This window comes from Notechis scutatus, chromosome 11, assembly GCF_049901735.1.
Source record: "Notechis scutatus isolate UNSWTSFEM ecotype Mainland chromosome 11, rNotScu1.2, whole genome shotgun sequence".
Lineage (NCBI taxonomy): Eukaryota > Metazoa > Chordata > Lepidosauria > Squamata > Elapidae > Notechis > Notechis scutatus.
Window position 1 is genome coordinate 2999034 of NC_142019.1, and position 18837 is coordinate 3017870.

General features: G+C 42.6%; 2 protein-coding genes and 1 long non-coding RNA gene across 9 annotated transcripts in view; 1 reads left to right on the forward strand and 2 right to left on the reverse strand.

Annotated features, from left to right (window-relative positions):
• Positions 1 to 2735, reverse strand: part of BBS4 (Bardet-Biedl syndrome 4) — a 43835-nt gene extending 41100 nt beyond the window's left edge. For 2 of the 6 annotated variants that reach the window (XM_087972598.1, XM_087972597.1), the window contains exon 1: positions 2521 to 2730. In XM_087972598.1, coding sequence (XP_087828724.1) covers positions 2521 to 2544 — 24 coding nt within the window. In that variant the 5' untranslated portion in view covers positions 2545 to 2730. Of the gene's footprint in view, positions 1 to 2318; positions 2336 to 2520 lie in introns of those variants that run through there. The other 4 variants (XM_087972599.1, XM_087972596.1, XM_087972600.1 and 1 more) reach the window with 4 other exon arrangements.
• The window catches only part of LOC113425338 (uncharacterized), a 370548-nt gene that overhangs the window by 34346 nt on the left and 317365 nt on the right, over positions 1 to 18837 (forward strand). The gene's annotated exons all lie outside the window — the stretch shown is intronic.
• The window catches only part of ARIH1 (ariadne RBR E3 ubiquitin protein ligase 1), a 29147-nt gene continuing 16033 nt past the window's right edge, over positions 5724 to 18837 (reverse strand). Inside the window, exons 7-15 of one of the 2 annotated variants that reach the window (XR_015750773.1) lie at positions 17324 to 17430; positions 17013 to 17055; positions 16187 to 16258; positions 14219 to 14349; positions 13465 to 13522; positions 12257 to 12517; positions 10161 to 10273; positions 7921 to 9445; positions 5724 to 7887 (exon numbers count right to left, since the gene is read on the reverse strand). Coding sequence is in view for 1 of the 2 variants with exons in the window: in XM_026687449.2 (XP_026543234.1) it covers positions 9361 to 9445; positions 10161 to 10273; positions 12257 to 12517; positions 13465 to 13522; positions 14219 to 14349; positions 16187 to 16258; positions 17013 to 17055; positions 17324 to 17430 (870 nt within the window). In the remaining variant the exon portion in view is untranslated. Of the gene's footprint in view, positions 9446 to 10160; positions 10274 to 12256; positions 12518 to 13464; positions 13523 to 14218; positions 14350 to 16186; positions 16259 to 17012; positions 17056 to 17323; positions 17431 to 18837 lie in introns of both variants that reach the window. The other variant, XM_026687449.2, reaches the window with a different exon arrangement.

The following is an 18837-nucleotide window of genomic DNA, read 5'->3' on the forward strand; positions in this document are numbered from 1 at the left end:
CAAGTTTTTTAGAATCATAGCTGTTAAGCACTTCAGACTTAAACAGCACTCTAAGGTAATACAGAACAAATAAACAGAGAGATTTCTAAAACCAATTTGAAGCTTTTTCCATAATACCCTGATGCAGAATTAACTGCTGGATGAGAATGGTGCTCCAGTGAAAAATTCAGTGTAAAAATCTTACTCCAATTAAAATATCCAACTTTCCTATTGTAGCACCAAATATAGTCAAGCAGAATAGATAATCCGTTGGTTCCTACATTGTAATTCTTTTGCCCAAGATAGCATACTGTGCTAGAGCTTTTATTAAAAGAACTATTAAAAATCCTGGAATGTGTTCATAAAGAACCAAGATTCTAAGTACACTCTCCAACTTGACCATCAAAAGAAAAAAGGCATATCCGTGAGTCATGTCTTTTGAAGAGAAATACATTTTTTTTTTAACAAATTCCTTATTAAACCAGGCTGCCATAAACAGAAAGCATAGTTTAAAATCTGCAAAGGTACAGATGCATTTGTGTGTGTGTGTGTGTGTGTGTGATCTTGTCTTTACTAAGGCCTGGTTTTTATTCACAGCAGAATAAAATGTAAAACTTCTGAAATTGTAGAATGGACTACAGTATTATAATTTTTGAAACACCACTGTGGGGGGGAGGGAGGGAAGATTTTTTTTAAAAAAAATATATATTTTACAGTACGGTACTGAGCACAGAGAAACAATAAAAAGATTGCCATCATCCTTCTGGGTATTACAATAGGAAAGCAATTAGGTGTGATTTTTTTTTTTTTTTACCATTTTGGTGAAATGGTAAATTCATTGGTGATTATCCAGCAATCATTACTGGATAGTGGGGATAGTGGGGAAAACTGAAATTTATGTAATAGCTAGAAATGGTATCTGAGGTCTCTACTTTTCCTTCTGATGCCCCACTCTGTATCTTTTTCATTCTATAACATCTTCTTGATCTCTAGACTTTACTGCAAAAATTGTCTCTTTTTATTGATCATTCAGTATTGTTGAGTTCCTTCTAGAAAAAGTGAGAAGAGTTTGGCCTTTCCCTAAACAGAAGGTTTGGTTTTTAGGATACCACAGGACGCTAATGTATATATGTGGGTTTGATCATTCAAAATCCAGAAGTCAAAACACGGCAGCAAAAACCTAGCCACACAGATGTACTTGAAATCAAGTCTAAAGATGGAATTTATTCTAAATAAAATTTTAAAACAACCACTTGAACCTATATTCTGCTTTGATAAAACATCAGAGCATGAGATGCTTATTTGTCCAGGTGGAGAGCTTCCAGCAACCAAACCATTGTGTGGTCATTGTTATATTTTCATCCCATCTTTTTTTTATGGAGAACTCAAGACAGCAACAAGACAAGACAATGTTGGCAATATTTTATGTAACAGAAATCAAAACCTCCTGGTTTCTGGGCCAATCCCTTCACCATTACACCAAACTGGCTCTCAAGTATGCCAATCTCCCACGTCAATATTTCCTCCTTTAATAAGCTGTGCTGCCACAAAAGTCGAGGGTAGGCTTAAAGAGAGGGTTCCAAGTTGCCCAGAGCTCAGAATGAGTGGGAATTAGGTAGCGTACAAATAGAATAAATAAAAAGATGGAAAGGCTACTTTTAAAAAGTCATAGGGGCTTCGCAGGAGGACCAAGCGAAGATGAAGCGTGTCTTTGTAGGGGTTGCAAAGGGATGAGAAGGAAAAGAGAAGAAGGGAGACTGACCCTCACGGGAATCAAAGGACCCCATAAAATGCCCCCCCGGCTCCTTCACTCAAAATAAACCCTGCCCCCCCCAGATCTTGCATCCCATATAAATTCTAATCTGCCTAGCCTAGGCCCCCATAAAATGCCCCCCAAGTTTTGCACCCTTTATAAGCCCTAATCTGCCTAGCCTGGGACGCCATAAAATGCCCTCTGGCTCCTGCACCCCAAATAAACCCTAATCTACTTAACATGAGACCCCATAAAATGCCCCCAGGTCTTGCATCCTATATAAGCCCTAACCTGACTAGAGTGGGACCCCATAAAATGCCCCCAAGTTTTGCACCCTATATAAGTCCTAATCTAACCTAACCAGGGACCCCATAAAATACCCCTCGACTCCTGCACCCCAAATAAACCCTAATTTGCCTAGCCTGGGATCCCATAACCTCTCCCCACCCCCAGATCTTGCACCCTTTATAAGACCTAATCTACGTAGCCTGGGACCCCATAAAATGCCCCCCTCCCAGGTCTTGCACCCAATAGAAGCCCTAACCTGACTAGCCACGGTTTGCAGAACACGCCACAATGGGCTGACCTGGCACAAGAGCTAAGCCATGGCCTGTAACTAAGAAACCATAGCTAGCTGGGTTCCCACCGACCCAGAACCACCCTGACCCGAAGAGGCGCAATTAGGCCACGGAAAGGCCTGGGCAAAAGAGTCCCGTCCCTTCAAGGCCCTCCCTCGGCCCTCAGAAGGGGAAAGAGGCGCACAGGCGAGAACGGAGAATCCCGCTCACCGGCCGAGCTGTCACCTCCGCCATGGCGCCTCGGTTCCTACAAGCCTCCACCAAGTGGCCCGTTACCTAGGTGACCAGTTAGACCGGAAGTAATCGCTCCACTCCGAGGACGAAAGGGCCCGGATGTCTTGTTGCCAAGGGTTACCAGAACTTCCGGGTCTCTCTGAGCCTCAACCTCTCCGGGTAGGTTCAGAACCCTATAGCGGGCCGCGGCGTCAAGGCGGGGGGACGGAAGTGACGTCAGGTATCTCGGTCTGGATTAGGGCGGGCTCGAGGAAAGGGGTGGACCGCTCGAGCGCGAGATATTCCAAGGTTTGGCCGACTTCTTCATGTCCACCCCCCATTTTTGGGAATTGGACTCACCCACCGTGATTGGTGGCAACAAGAGGGAGTGAGCTACTTTGAACAGCCAGAGGGGGAGGAGAAAAATATAATCCAAAATCCCCTTCCTTGCAGACAGAAATAATTTGTCTTGCCTTTTGGGGGATCCTGCTAGTTCGAGGAATCGGAATTTTTTGTATGCGTTATTTTGCATTTGTATGTCTCCCCTGGAGCGGTCTAAAATCCTTGCAAATGCCAACGGTGTTTTTTTTTTTAAATTATTATTGCGGTGGGATTTCCAGATTTTTGCAACAGTTGCTATAGCCAGAAATATTGGGATGCCCTTAAAATCACGTTTCCAAACTTGGCAACTTTGAAATAGGTGGGCTTCAACTCCCAGAATTCCCCAGCCGGTAATCTGGAACTTGAAGTCATATAAATTTACAGTTGCTGAGGTTGAAGCCAATTTCCATATTTTTTCACCCTGAATAGAATAGCCTTTTTTGGGAATCACTCCATCTAGAGAGTTTTATATATATGAAAGGGCCTTGGAGGTCTCTATCTATCTATCTATCTATCTATCTATCTATCTATCTATCTATCTATCTATCTATCATCTATCTATCTATCTGTCTGTCTGTAGGGGGCTGGACTAGAAGACCTCCAAGGTCCCTACCAGCTCTATTCTGACTCTATCGAAGTCAACCAAGTATTTAGTCTGGATTTCGCATTTTTATCCACCTATTAAGTCCTTCCCAAAGACTTGGGATAGGCAGAGGTGGATATTTGATGGTGTGAAAGGGTAGAAGTTGTTTCCAAGTAAAGCTGCCTTTTGCAATTGACGGATGGTCCTCCAGTGGTGCTCCAGATGTTTTAAGATACCCATACTCAAGGTACCCATCACTATTGGTATTATCTTCGCTTTCTTTTGCCACACTCTATTTTCTATTCTTTTCTATTCTGCTGTATCCAGGTACTGCCATTGTCCAATTATGACCGTATTTCTCAACTTCAGCAACTTTTAAGATGGATGGACTTCAACTCCCAGAATTCCCCAAGTGGCATGCCAACTGGGGGAATTCTGGGTGTTCCAACTCCACCCATCTCAAAGTTACCAAGTTTGGGAAAGTGCCTTACATGGTTTTACATGGCGCTTACTTGTTGGTTTGCATAGTTTGGTATAAAAGATTAAAACAGCAAATTCAGTGAAGCCATTCAGGTTTTGTTTATTCCTTATGATGTCCACTATTAAGGATTCTTGGGTGTCCAAAGTAGGAGGACAAAAATTTATAGACCTCACCTGTTGGAGAAAAAAATATGTTGACTTCATTCAAGCTTTAAATAGGGCACAGTTCAAAGGAGAGCTTGCATAACTAGGAAATAGAAGTGCTTGTTTTCTTCCTTCATAACTTAACCTGTTCTCCGAGGTTTAATTTTAAACATCAATCATTAAGCAGCATTTAATGGAACTTGTTTACCCAGGATGCAGAAAAAACACTCCCCTACAATGCATATTGGTAAGCCTGGTTGTGTTGTTCAGCAAGGCCTGTATTCAACGCACCCATTGCAAAATTGCACTTGTGCCAACGTTTAATCAAGTGATTTAAAAAAGTTCCAATGATGGAAAACAATATTCTGATCGGCACCAAGAAAATGCTGCTGTTTCTATGGGAACAGGTCTGGACAATACGGGCCATGTTGGCAGGGTTAAATTTGCTAGCGATTGAAAAATTTAAAATATCCACATATAGCTCTCAAAAATTCAACAGCATTACAAGCAGGGCACGAGAGAAGTGAAGAATCAAGGTCTTTTCACTCAACACTTTGGCCTGGTTCACTGGTGTCTTTTAAGTTTCTTTCAATGCTGGTGTAAAAGATTTTATGAGCCTTGAGAATTCCTCTTACTGGAGACATTTAGAAAATACGGTTTTTCTGAATTTGCAAGAAGTGGAGCTCACATTGTCATTCATAGTCATTAGATTTCTTTTCCACTCAAAGTCACTTGAGGGTTATTATAGAATGGGCTAGCTTTGGATAGGTTTTTAAGAGTTGTTTACAACAGGTTTTGCTGGAAAGAGATTTTAGACAAGGATAACAAAGTCAGTTACTTGCTCAAGAGGCAGAATCTGAAGAGCTAATCTAAAATTTATCAAATGAAGCAGTAAGGTAATGGTTTAACTGCTGAACTTAAGTTCCATCATCTATGAAGGTCACTGATCAAAGTTTATGCTAATTTTAGTCTGGACTGTTTTATTTTAATTTATTTTTCTCTTAGGAGTCCCATTTGGAACTTAACAGGACCCCAAAAGTTTGTATATTTATCAATATTTACTGCATTAACAATTAAAACCGATGCACTTGCCACCATTTTTCACCCTTGACTGGATTTTAATATTGTATTCTTTTTCAACAAGACTGGCAAAATAATTCTGGCTCCCTGAGAGGGGAGAGTCTTTGGGTTTTCTAGGACAGGGGTCTCCAACCTTAGCCATGTTTAAGACTTGTGGAGTTCTGGGAGTTGAAGTCCACAAGTCTTAAAGTTGCTAAGGTTGGAGACCGCTGTTCTAGAACCTGTGGAAGAAGAAACACTGGTTTAAGCCAAGATTGCGGTAATACTAAAGGAAAAGCCAGCTATGTTCTTCTGAATTAGATTTGGGCGGGGGGAAGGGGGGAGAAACAGTACCAAAATCAAGATAGATGGCAGAAGGTGATGTGACTATGGGCCTATGGCAAGGCAAAAGGCAGATTAGGCTGCATATGAAAAGCTATACATCCCAATGAGGGCTAACATCTGTTTGGCGTTTTCCAGCTGTTAACCTGCTCAAGAAGATGCAAAATCACTGCAAGCGAAACACTCTTTTAAAAAAAAATTACAAATGAAATAATAAAATAAAAGTTTATTAGAATTAGAACGCAGTTTCTCCTTCTGATTAGCCTTAATACGGAACAGTCCGCCAGTTACAATGAAGTCTAAGAACAGTTAATTCCACAGCATGAGATGGAGGTCTTTTATGATGGAGGGAGTGGGGGGGGAAATAAAATAAAATAAAAAAAGAAACTTACAAGCCTTCAGTCATAGCCCAGCCAACTCGCCTTACCCTCTTCCCTTACATGCTGGATTACAGGAGCTTTCTATACATGGAAAAGTCTGCCAAAGAACACCACTCTGGTCTCACACAATAACTGGTTTCTAATACAGCAGTTTGTACTACAACACTTTTTGAGTTAAATGGTTCTGAAAACTTAAAAAGACGGTTTTGATACATACACTAGCGATAAAACCCAAATGCAGTCACTTTAATGAGGAAGAAGAGATTGAGCGTGAGAAAAAAGGCCAGGATCGCCTCTGTCTGGGGTGGCCTTCATTCCATCTGCCCATAAGATGGCGGCGCAATACTGTATCTTCAACAGATTGCACCAACCAAAATTTAAAAGTAGCCGAGAATTTCTTTTTAAAAAAAAGGTGGTACTATTTGTTTTCTAAAGGATTGGGAATCAAGGAAGGAGAGGAGTATTAGGTCTAGAAAGAACCCTATATAACAGTGTTTCTCAGCAATTTGAAGGTGCGTGGACTTCAACTCCCAGAATTCCCTAAGCCATCCTGTCTGGGGGGGGAACTCTGGGGGTTGAAGTCCACACGTCTCCCAAGTGGCTAGGGTCGGGAAATGTTGGCTTAAACAATTTGCAAATCCCAATTTTAGGAAGCTCCCCCTCCTGACCCCACATGAACACCCAGAGTTATGAGCTCATGAAGTAGTAGAAGATACAGTGCAACAATGCTTCTATATACATTTCATTAAAAACAACCCTATTGTTATAATAATACAGGGGCAATGGTAAAATAGTGAGAGAAAGAGCCGAGCATGAGACGCGTGTGGGGAGATAGAATGGGTTTATTCCATGGGACTCTGCAAGGAATGGACCTCTTGTCCTATCAAGCTAGTTTCAAGCAGGGATGATAAAAAGATCGATACACACACACATGCACAGACACACATCCTCACCTTAACTAGATTGGAAGCACTTTGTCATGTCTTATTGCAGAGGTTTTCAAACTTGACAGCTTGAAGACTTGTGGAATTCAACTCCCAGAATTCCTCCTCCAGTCATGTTAGCTCAGGAATTCTGGGAGTTGGGAAGTCCACCAGTCTTCCAAGCTGTCGAGTTTGAAGGCCCTTGTCTTATTGGGAGCATGCAAAGACTGCAGGGGGAAAAAAAACCATTCAAGCAACAGGGGCGTTGCACTTGGAACGCAGAAATTTGGGGGAAGAAATATGTAGTTGCACCTTTCCAAAACCCGTTGACGAATTCCGAACTTTCATTCCAGGTAGGAAGTCACAAAGCAAAAACAACCTTTTCTCTCCCTTATACCGAAAGAGATTGTTTCGGGTTGTTTCGGGAACTCCGCAGGTAAGCCAAAACTAGGTCTTAAAGTCTCATCGGATGCAAAGCTGAGATGCCAAAACAGGGAAACTGAGTCAACTCCACATTTGCAGGAAAATCCCTAATCCAACAGCAGATTGTGCAAAACCCTACACTTCCTGCAGTTACGGAAATATTTGCCGGGGTGGGCGAGCAGGCTGTCCCTAACACACACACACACAACCACAAGCGACACTGGCACACACGTATGGAACTAGCTGAACAGATCCTTGGAAACTTAAATAAGTTTCTTTTAAAAAAAGAGGGGGGAAATGTATCAGAAAATCAGCCCTTTGGGAAATCAGCTAGATTTTTCGGGTACATCCAGCTTTTTTTTCCCCACCCCCTGAATTTGAAAGTAGAAATACTGCCACATAAGCAGGCTGGGAAAACTCACAAGAGGCTCCCATACAGTAATAAACAGCTTCCAAACCGTGCTTGAAGGTAATTTTTATTATAAAAAAGAAAATATGAGACTATAAATGACTTGTATATAGTTTGATATTCATGATTTCCTCCTCATTCGGGGAAATTAAAAAATACTCAATAGCTCCAGGAACTATAAAGATCAATTTCTCAACCGCAGCAAAGATGAGGTGTGGACTTCAACTCCCAGAAGCTTTGCTGGCTGGGGAATTCTGGGAATTGGAAGTCCACCTCTCTTAACGTTACTGGGGGAAGAAATGCTACAGATTCTTGCAACTAGATGGGAATATTTGCTGCACCGAGCACTTTTTCCTCACCAACCACCACCAAACGCCACAATTTTTCCCAGCGGTTTCCAAGATCCGACACCTCAACAAGGAATGTTCCACACAGAGACCTTAACCCACATGCCCCAAATTTCCTATGAATGAAGAACCAGTTGTGGAATAAGAGAATTGGATTTTCACACGGGCAAACGGCCGAGGTTAGGAGGAAATTGGGGGGGGGGAGAGAAGGGGGGGGCGTTCAAAGCCGGGGGAAAAAAGGCAGCCGGAATTACAACACTTTGATTTCCAAAACGGGAAACGCACACCAACGAAGCTGGAAGTGTGCAAGGGACGGTGTCCGTTGCCAGCAAGGAACACACACACCCGAACAAGGAATGGGTTGCAAGGCGTGGGAGGAGGAAGAAGCCCCCCCCCCCAAATACCCCCCCCATCTATCTATCTTGTTTGAGCCAGAGAATTTGAGTTGTTTGCAGCTGCGCACGTTGCCCTCCCTACCCGAATTAAAAGCAAACTGAAAAAAAAAGAAGAAGAAGAAATGCACGGCAAATAGACATCTTGAAGGTTTTTAAAGAATAAATATTTTTTTTGTAATTAAACATTATGCAAACACGTGCCACGCTTGCTCCTTTTTTTTTATCCATGCATATGCGCTATTTACAATTTTGAAAAATACTGTGTTGTCCTCTTTTGTTTTTTGTTTTCGTTTTTTTTTTAAAAGTCATATACAAAGTGTTTTTTCCCCCTTATTTGGTGACCCTTCTTCCCCCCCCCCACTCCCCTCCCCGCCCTCCCTCCCCCCCCCCCCCAAAAAATCATCTTTACAATAAGCCAAACAACATTCACCACCCATGAACTGGTGTGTATTTGTTACGGAGGGGTGGAGGGAGGGGGGGGTCGTAGGGAGAAATCTCAGACCAAAGTACATCAAAACGGCTGGTCGGACATGAACAGCGGCGTCAAGAAACTGTTTTAAATTTCATTGGTCGTATGCAGAGGAGAGAACCAAAAATAAAAAGTCAGCTCGGGGAAGGAAGCTACGCGTTAAAAATCGGAGGGCTGTTGTTGTTTTTTAGTGCGTCTGTCATACTTACTGGCCACCTAGAATACTGTTGTACAATGGTTTATCTACCTTTTTTTATTACAATATAATTTACTTAAAATCCTTTTTCCATTAACAAAAAGAGGAAAGAAAAACAAAACAAAACAGAATTCCGGGTACTACAGACCAGCGGTGTAATAGGCGTGGTGCCCCTTGTGTGTGTGTGTTTCTGTGTGTGTGTGTGTGTGTGTGTGTGTGTATGTGGGTTTTGTTTTAATGGTATGAGCACTCTAGATGGGAAAAGATTTTTTTTTTTTTCAGAGTTCGTTTTATGCAGGCCACTTTTCAGTCCTCGATATATTCCCACAGGTCCTTTTCATAGCCTTCATGCACATGTTGCAATAACACCCTTCGCCGACTCTCGCAGTATCTGCAAGGGGAAAAAAGGGAGGCGAGCGCCTTTAGTTGCCAAGGCCAACCAACATTTCCGGGCAAAAATACATTAATAAGCCACGAGGTTTTGCCTTGGGGTGGAGTTGAGGAACTGGGTACATAGTCTGGCCAGTCACATGCAAATAATTCTTCTCCCTGTGCAGTTAAAACGGTGTGTCTCAACCATGGCCGCTTTTAAGACACGTGGACTTCAACTCCCACAATCCCCCAGCCAGCCACGTTTTGCTCTGGTGCTGGGTCCTCTAAATTTGGCCACTTTTAAGACACGTGGACTTCAACTCCCAGAATCCCCCAGCCAGCCACGTTTTGCTCTGGGGCTGGGTCCTCTAAATTTGGCCACTTTTTTAAGACACGTGGACTTCAACTCCCAGAATTTTCCAGCCAGCTATCATCTTTATATGCTGGCTGGAGAATTCTGGGAGTTGGAAGTCTGCACATCTTAAAGTTGCCAAATTTGGAGACCTCTGCAGTAAGAGGAACAAAGCACTTTTTCCGCTGAAAAGTTTTAATTGTTCATTTAATTCCTATATTGCACCTTTGGGGTTTTCTTTCATTTCAGTGGTCTTGAGCATTTGCCTGAATCAAAAGTGGCCGCAGAAGGAATACGTTTCCTGCCCGTTCAACCCTTCTACAGTTTAATTCAAGATCAATGATAAATATTTTGAGCCGTATTGTCTGAAACAAAGGGGTACCTGTATTTATCTTGTACTTTCTGCTTTATATCCTGCAGTGAATCTTGAGATATATCTCGTTCCAGATACCCAGAAAGGACCTCGGTAGCATTTTCCAAATCTGCTTGATTATTCTACAAATGCAAAACACTCTGATATAACTTCAAGTAACCTTTTTAGTAACCCCCTTAAAAACACACACCACATCAGAATAGCAATTTCTTTTTAAAAAATCTTAGTTATAGTTTAGTATTTTTATTAGCAGGCAGGAATTAGAGCAGTTTTGGAACCTCTTCAAAGCTGAAGGTATTTCTCTCCTATGGAGTTTCTTTAGGAAAATCAGGAAACATCTGCTTTCCTAAATCACCAATTGATTGAGATACTTGGGACTCTGATGAACTAAACACAGAACTATGTTAACACAATCATCTTCTTCTTCTAATCACCCCATAATCCCATGCGGGGTAGAGTATGAATGGAGCTAGCAGAGCGTTTAATGGCCGGATGCCCTTCCTGTCACCAATGCGGAGTTCTGTTCAGCAGATACAGTCTCATAGCCTCCGGATTGTGAGACAAGAGCTCTACCTCTAGGCTACCGCATCACTCAACTATGTTAATAGTGTTGAAAATAAAAGGTTGGTTATTTGAGGAACCACCTACTTTCTTTCTGTCTAATAAAATCAGGCAGCCTGAGACACTTCGAGTCTGTTTGACTAGACAATATTAACATCAGGACTAACAATATTAACAATATTAATATCAGGACTAGGCCAGCTCTGTCCAGGTGCCTTTTATGTGGAAGAAACGCCCTCTCCCCCAGGAATCCGATTGGTTCTCCCACCCGATGACATTCAGAAAGTTTGGTCTGTTTAAAGAAAGTCCTTGACTTATAACCAGTGCCATTGTAACTTCAAATTTCTAGGTTCTATTATATCACAAGACCTAAAATGGACACCTAACATCAAAAACACCCTCAAAAAAGCACAACAAAGAATGTTCTTTCTGCGCCAACTCAGAAAGCTCAAACTGCCCAAGGAGCTGGTGATCCAATTCTACAGAGGAATGATGGAGTCTGTCATTTGCACCTCTATAACTGTCTGGTTTGGTTCTGCAACCCAAGAGGACAGACACAGACTCCAGGGGATAATTAGGACTGCAGAAAAAACAATTGCTACCAACCTGCCTTCAATCGAGGACCTGTATACTGCACGAGTCAAAAAGAGGGCTGTGAAAATATCTACAGACCCCTCACATCCTGGACATAAACTGTTTCAACTCCTACCCTCAAAACGACGCTATAGAGCCCTGCACACCAGAACAACTAGACACAAGGGGAGTTTTTTCCCCAAACGCCCTCACTCTGCTAAACAAACAAGTCCCTCCACACTGTCCAACTATTTACTAAATCTGCAGTACTATCACTATCAATCTTCTCATCACTCCTTATCACTTATCTTCTCCCACTTGTGACTGTATGATAGTAACTTTGTCGCTTGTATCCTTACGATTTATATGGACTGTTTCCTAGTATGATTTGATTGCTTATTGTACCCTATGACTATCATTAAGTATTGTACCTGATGATTCTTGACTCTTGACGAATGTATCTTTTCTTTTATGTACACTGAGAGCATTTGCACCAAGACAAATTCCTTGTGTGTCCAATCACACTTAGCCAATAAAATAATTCTATCCTATCCTATCCTATTCTTTCTATCCTAATTCTATTATATTCTATTTTCTTCTGTTCTGTTCTAATTCTGTTCTAATTCTGTTCTATTCTATTCTATTCTATTCTATTCTATTCTATTATTCTATTCTATTCTATTCTATTCTATTCTATTCTATTCTATTCCATTCCATTCTATTCTATTCTATTCTAACCATCAGCAACTGAATGGCTGTTAAGTCGATGGTTACCTGTACAGAGTTGCCTGCTTGACCTACAAAGGAGAATATATGCAGCTTAGGATTGAAACGAGGGGTCCTTGGTGCTCTCTGAGCCTGGCTGTTTTCTGGCAGACCTTGTCCGCCCACAGCCAGCCGTTCGATCCCAACCGACTCAAGGTTTGACTCATCCTTCCCTCCTTCCGAGGTGGGCCAAATGACGGTCTTACCTCAAAGATAATGGATTGGTTATTCTTTTTGAGGTAGAAGGCAAAGACGTAGGTGTACATGAGCGTGGCACGGCACTGGCAGAGGACGTCGACCGCTTTCTTCAGGAACTGGACTTCGATCCAGGACATGTTGTGCTGCTGCATCTCCTCCATCTTCTGCTTGACTTGGGCGTAGAGTTTGTGCTCAAAGCGCAGGCTCTGCATGTGGTTCATGTAGCGGTTGCAGTAGAAGAGGTACCTCTGCAGGGCGGCTCTGGAGCGCTGCATTGGATTCCCCATTAGCGAAAGGGAAAAGCGAGAATTAAAACAGAGCAATCCCTAAGAGGCTCCCCAAAAGGGGGAAAGGAGGGATCCCCGCCCCCACCCGAGGCAAACAGGGGAGGGAGGGGCCGCGCAGAGGAAGGGAGAGGGGCAACCTTGGCCTCGTTCAGCCAGTTCTCCAGGTGAAGCTCTGAATCTGATACCCCGGGATGCCACCTGACACAACATCCCCCCGCCAGCACAAACCCCCAAATTGACTGAAATAACTTGGAAGTGGCTCCAATTTCATAAGGTCACAAGAGACTGGAAAAAGATTTTCGAGCTGGCTTGGTGGCCAAATTTTATTTAGGTACAGACGTATTTATTTATGGGTGGCTGAAAAAAATGGCTTGAACTCTCAAGAGGATGAGGGAAGAGAAACGGCGATCCCCGAGTCATCCCAAATCGTAGCAGAAAGCTCCAGGTCTAGAAAAAAGGGGCTTCGCGATGAAAAGGTCTCTACAAATGGGAAGAACAGACTTTCCCGCAGTAATAAAGATTTAACAGATTATTATTTTTTCCCCCCCATGAAGGTAGACGAAAGAAAGGTCCTCCAGGTAGAAGGAATGGTGTGCGGCCAGCATGCCAGGTAATAAAAGAAACCGCATAAAGAGCGGCGACATCCAGTGCACCAGTCTATCCACAGCAAAACATCTCAAGAAGAACTGCTTCAAGGAAAGAACTGCTTCAAGGAAAGACATTGAAACACCTTCAATGTCCCCGTGGTACAAATTAGCCAAGAACTCTGACATCAAGGAAGCAATCAATCAATCCATCGGCCACTTGTTGTGCGTTTTAAGGCTGGAAGCTAACCCTACTCCACATTCTCCATCTGGGCAACGAGAGGGAGACTAGCAAGCGGTCAACAGCTTCCTGATGCAGAGGGCTGCCAAGAGGGATGAACTCACCTCTTGGGCATCTCTTGCTGCCTTGGCATCATCCTCGTTGTAGCGGTTGCAGTTGTACCTGAAAGAGGTTTGTGAATGTGTAGATTTCTAAAATGATCCCTCTCTCATTTGTATCTATCAGGCCAAGTTCTGGATTCATTCATTCATTTTTCATTCATTCATTCATTCATTTTTTGTAAGCAGGACAAAATATCTTGTGGTGTCTTTGCTAGCCTTCAGGGCCTAACAGCTGACTAGAGAAATGTTTCTCAACCTGGACAGCTTTTAAGACGAGTGGACTTCAATTCCCAGAATTCCCCAGCCGGCAAGGGGAACCACTTCAGGTCCAAAGCATCCTTCTCAGGATGCCAAAAAAAACGGCGGGGAAATAGAAGTGAATTTCCAATCACACAATATTTCTTCAGCTTATACGAAATGTTTTCTACGCAGAGAACCAACCGTATGTTTGCTCAAACTGATTTTGAATGATTCCCTCCACAACTTCTTGCAACATGCCGGCTGGGGAATTCTGGGAGTTTGAAATCCACACAGCTTAAAATGGGTAAAAAAAGGTTGAGACAAAGCAGACTAAGGCTTCTCTGAAGATCCTCATGTCTCACCACAAGTAATGTAAGAGTTAAAGAAAAAAAATATTCATCCATATGCAGCAATTATCTGGCTCATTCCTCCTACAGAAAAAAAAACAAAAAAAAAAACAAACGTTCCCAACCATCCAACAGTTCCCAAACCCCCATAAGCATTTATTTAAACATACCAGGCAGATCCATGCGGCTCCCAGGGGCCGAGACACACCCAGCAAAACTCTGCTTTACAGTTCTGGTTCCGACAGACCATGTGGTTGCAGCCGCCATCTTTTTCGATAGTCACGTGGCATTTGGGACACTCCTGCGGGCAACAGGAAGGGTGGTGAGATCAAAAACCAGCAAGGCATTATTCTTCCTATTGAAAACATCATGTTAGGGATCCGACAAATCCCCCCCTCCCATTCAAATCATAAGTCTCTGGCCGCATCTCTCAGAGTTTAAAAAAACTCATTTATTAGGAGTGACCATGTCAGCGTTACTTGGGTGCAGCCGACACTAAGATACATCATTCATTTCCCCCTTGACCCTGGTCTTCCCCCCACCCCCTGGATGTATATTTTCCAATGGGACACATCCATAGCCAAGAGTCATCAATCATGCTCTCCAGTAATAATCTTGCGGGCCAACAGCTTTGGCTGCCTAGCAATTAAATGAAGCATTTGAGGAATGCACTACTTTCCCCCACTCTCTTTCTGCTGGCAAAAAAAAAAAAAGACCAAAAAAGTATTTTTTTAGTTGACACATCACTTAAGAGAGATAGTCAGTGCAGGATGGATGAAATCAAAAGACTCTTTGAATTGCACATTTAGCTATCAAACTGCCTTAAGCAGCACAAAAAGTTGGTCTTGTGTAATGAGAACACAACCAATAAGAATTCCACTGTTTCCAGGTCAACTTTTACAGAAAACCCTTCATGTGGTACAAGCCCTTCTCTAGACCTTATAACAGTGTTTCTCAATCTGGGGCATTTTAAGATGTGTGGACTTCCATGCTGGCTCTGGGGAATTCTGGGAGCTGAAGCCAAACATAACTTCAAATGATCCAGGTTGAGAAACACTGGCTTATAACGTTAAATAAATTCTGAATTGCATTGACAAGCTCTGGGAGAAAGGTGGTGAAGATACTTAGCACCTGTCTATCAAGGCAAAGACCAACACAGTCCAGCATTTTTGTTTCTGGCTAACAAAATGCTGCCAGGATGCTCATCAGAAGAAAACAAACTCATCTTTCACCCTTGTTTCCCTTACTACTATATGTGGATCATAAGCCTCCTGAGTCTTCAAATTCTCCAATCTATCTATCCTTCCTGGATTTATCCAAATCCTTCCTCAAAGCTATCCACGTTAGTGGCCATCGCCCTACCTTGAGGTCACATAAAGTCCAGAGGTTATGGGCTGTGAAAAACAATGGTTTGAATCAGGTATTATCAGAGGGCCCCAATCTCAGTTATTGGGAAGAGCAAAACTCGTCTACTTTCTCCATTCCATGGTTGTTGTTTTTTCTCGACACACCTTAACCAGTTCCTCATCTCCACCACCGACAACGAAAGACTGTACAGAATTTGTTGAACGGCTTGTTGCCTAGAAAGGGTGAAACGGGCCACCCATTTTGAGTTGGGACCCATTTCCGGAAATCTGAGATTAGAAAGGGCTGCGTAGAAGCAATTAGGCCAGATTTTGCAGTTTGCGCAAAAGGATTCGGCAAAAATTTGCCTGAACCCTGAGAAAGGCACTGTAGATCAATACGGCAATAAATCTATAGCCAGACTTAGAGCAGAAAGATCACCTTCCTGCGTTTCCAGAAGTGGCAAAAACTGACACATTTCAGATCTGCATTGCCTTTAATAATTGCAAATTTGTTAGTTCTCCTCAGTTCGACAATAACGCCCGATTTTGCAGCAATTAAAAAAACAACCCCCCCCCCCCCCAAAGCAGGCGTAATAGATACTGGTACTTTTTTTTGGCTCTTCAGTTATTTGAGTTGGAAAGAGAGGAAACCAAAGAGCTATTGTTTACAGGCAAAAATTATCACTCACTATATGCAAACGGAATTATCAGACTTCACAGAATGTTCTTGTAAGGGAGAAAAGAGACTCTGTTATTGTGAGGGTGTCAAGCCAGAGAAACAAACCACCAAACCTTTGTGTTTGCTGCAATCCAATTCGAAGTTTCGCTGTCATCATCACACTTCTTAATCCATTTCTTTAACCACTGTCCGGGAGAGAGGGGGGAGAAAAAAATCACAATTGTTCTAATGGCATCATTGCAGGATTCTTAAATTAAGAGTTTTATCAGATATAAAGGACTGCCTACAGAAATATGGGGGTGTGTCATTCAAGTTCTCTACATGATCATCTAAAAGCAAGAGGAAGGCGGCAAGAATGGGCATTGCAGGATTTAAAATAAAACAATGAACGTAAAATTGACAGCTATCATAAAATTTAAAATTCCTCATCTTGTGAATGAAACAACTAGTTGAATATATATATAGACTCATATCATCTTGAGAAATAATTGTAAAATTGTTTTATATACTTATTCAAGCCACTTCAGGTCCAAAGCATCTTTCTCAGGATGCCAAAAAAAAAGCAGTAGGAAATAGTTAGGGAGTTAATTTCAAATCTGACCATGCGGAGTTGATTGCACATTTCTTCAGTTTATATGGAATGCTTTCTAAGTAGAGCACTGTGTGTGTTTGCTCACCCTGATTCTGAATGGTTCATTCCAACTTCCTTGGAAAAGGGGTAGGATGGGCCATACATACTATGGAGTGGGGGGGGGGGGGTTGACCTGAAGTGGGGGGTTTTAGGCGAAGCCCCTCGGCCTATTCTTCAAAAGCTGTAATGTCCAAGTTATCCTAAGGCCCTTTTATGTACTGCTGGCTGCTATGCGGATCCCCCATGAAGCCATTACTCTTCTATGCTGCCACAGGTAAGATGCAAACCAGAAAGCTTGAAAAGCTCACCTTGCATTTAACAGGATCATGCCAGTTCTCACCACAGTTAAAACTGCAACAGACGTTTAAAATATTTTTTAGACAGTTTTCCAGTTAAGCAATATTTTCAACAGTGGAACGTTTAAGATACAGAGCTCTGCTATAACCCAAAAGCTTAATTTATGACCAGCAGTCAGCAAACATCTGCCTGTCCCCCCCAAAATATTCAGCACCCCGTGTTCACTTGGCTTGGCTATCAGAGGAAGCCAAGGCTGATTTTCCCCCACCACGCCAAGGTCCCAAAATCTAACCTTGGTGGTTCTATCATCCAACCTGCTTACCAAAACTGCCGGCCACATTTACAGCGAACAGGCTTAGCATCCGGATACTGTACTTTGACAACATGGTGACAATCTGGAGCAGGACACCATTTTAACAGTCGATTGCACTGCAAGAAACAAACGTGCCCGTTGTTAGCAGGAAGGAAAGCCAAGGGGAAAAAAACTGCACAGCCTCACTGCTTTCAATGGAGTTTTTTTTATTGCAGAGAAGGCAAGAACAGATTGCACTGAAAGATGGCTTGTTAAGAGTCCATCCCATTCCCTTCTCGTGCCAGAAATCCTTTATCCAAAGCTTCCTCTCAGTGGAGACGAGCCTGCTGTTATTTTCTCTTCAAGATAATTCCACAGCTTTCGTTAGAAGCAAGCCATAACTTGCTCCAATGGTGCTTTTCCAAAAGGCAACTGGACTTTCTCGGGGTTTTTTTTTTTTCTTCCTTTCTTCGAAAAACGTTTCACTTTTCATCCAAGTAGCTTTTTCAGTTCTTCGGGAACTAAAGGAATTTCTTGGATGAAAAGCAAACCGTTTTCAAAGGGGGCGGGGAGAAAACACCAAGAGAGTCCAGTTGCCTTCTGGAAAAGCACCTTTGGACCAACCACGACCTGGACGGTTGAGATTCTCCATAGACGAGTCTTAAAGTTCTGGAATGGTTACATTTGGATGGCACCCAATTTAGAAAGATTGAACTCATCATTTCAATTTCTCCAGAGGCATTCCAACTTCCACCTGTTTATCCGTTTACTCTTTGTTGGGACAAACTGGAAGCCAGAACGAAGGCATGCACAGTGGGGGGAGGGGGGGGAGGAAATGAGGGAGACCTAGAGGTTCCTCCAAAAGACTCACAACTTTCTTCATGTTTTCTTATTTAAGATTTAAATAAACAAATTCAGAACTGCAAGCAAGTTGGGTTGGAGAAGAATTGCTATAATCAAGCAATTAGAATAGAGCTGGAAGGGACTTGGAGGTCTTCCTATACCCTATATCATTTCAGACTGGTGGCTATCCAGCCTCTTCTTAAAAGCCCCCAGGGATGAAGCACCCACAGGTTCTGAAAGCAAGCTGTTCCACTGGTTAATTGTCCTCACTATTAGGAAGTTTCTCTTGAATTCTAGATTGCTTCTTTCCTTGGTTAGTTTCCATCCATTGCTTCTTGTCTTGCCTTCCGGTGCTTTGGAAAATAAGTTGACCCACCTCCTCCTCTTTCTGGCAGCCCCTCAAATACTGGAAGACTGCTTATCCAGAACTGGGCCATTCCTGCCTGTCTTTTTTTGTTCAATGACACCCTGTTGAGGCTGTGGGCCCAGCAACACCCAACAGACCAAACATTCACAAAGCCTGTATTGAAGGCTGCTGGTTCACCGTGGGCTGTCGAGATTCAGCAGTAGCTGATTAACATCACTGACATTTCACAAGTGCATGGTTCCATGCACACTTTTCTGACAATTAAGACCTAAAGACTGCATGGTCTCTTGCACACCTCCTAGAGTTTTGAAGCAACCTCGTTTTAGCAGTCCTT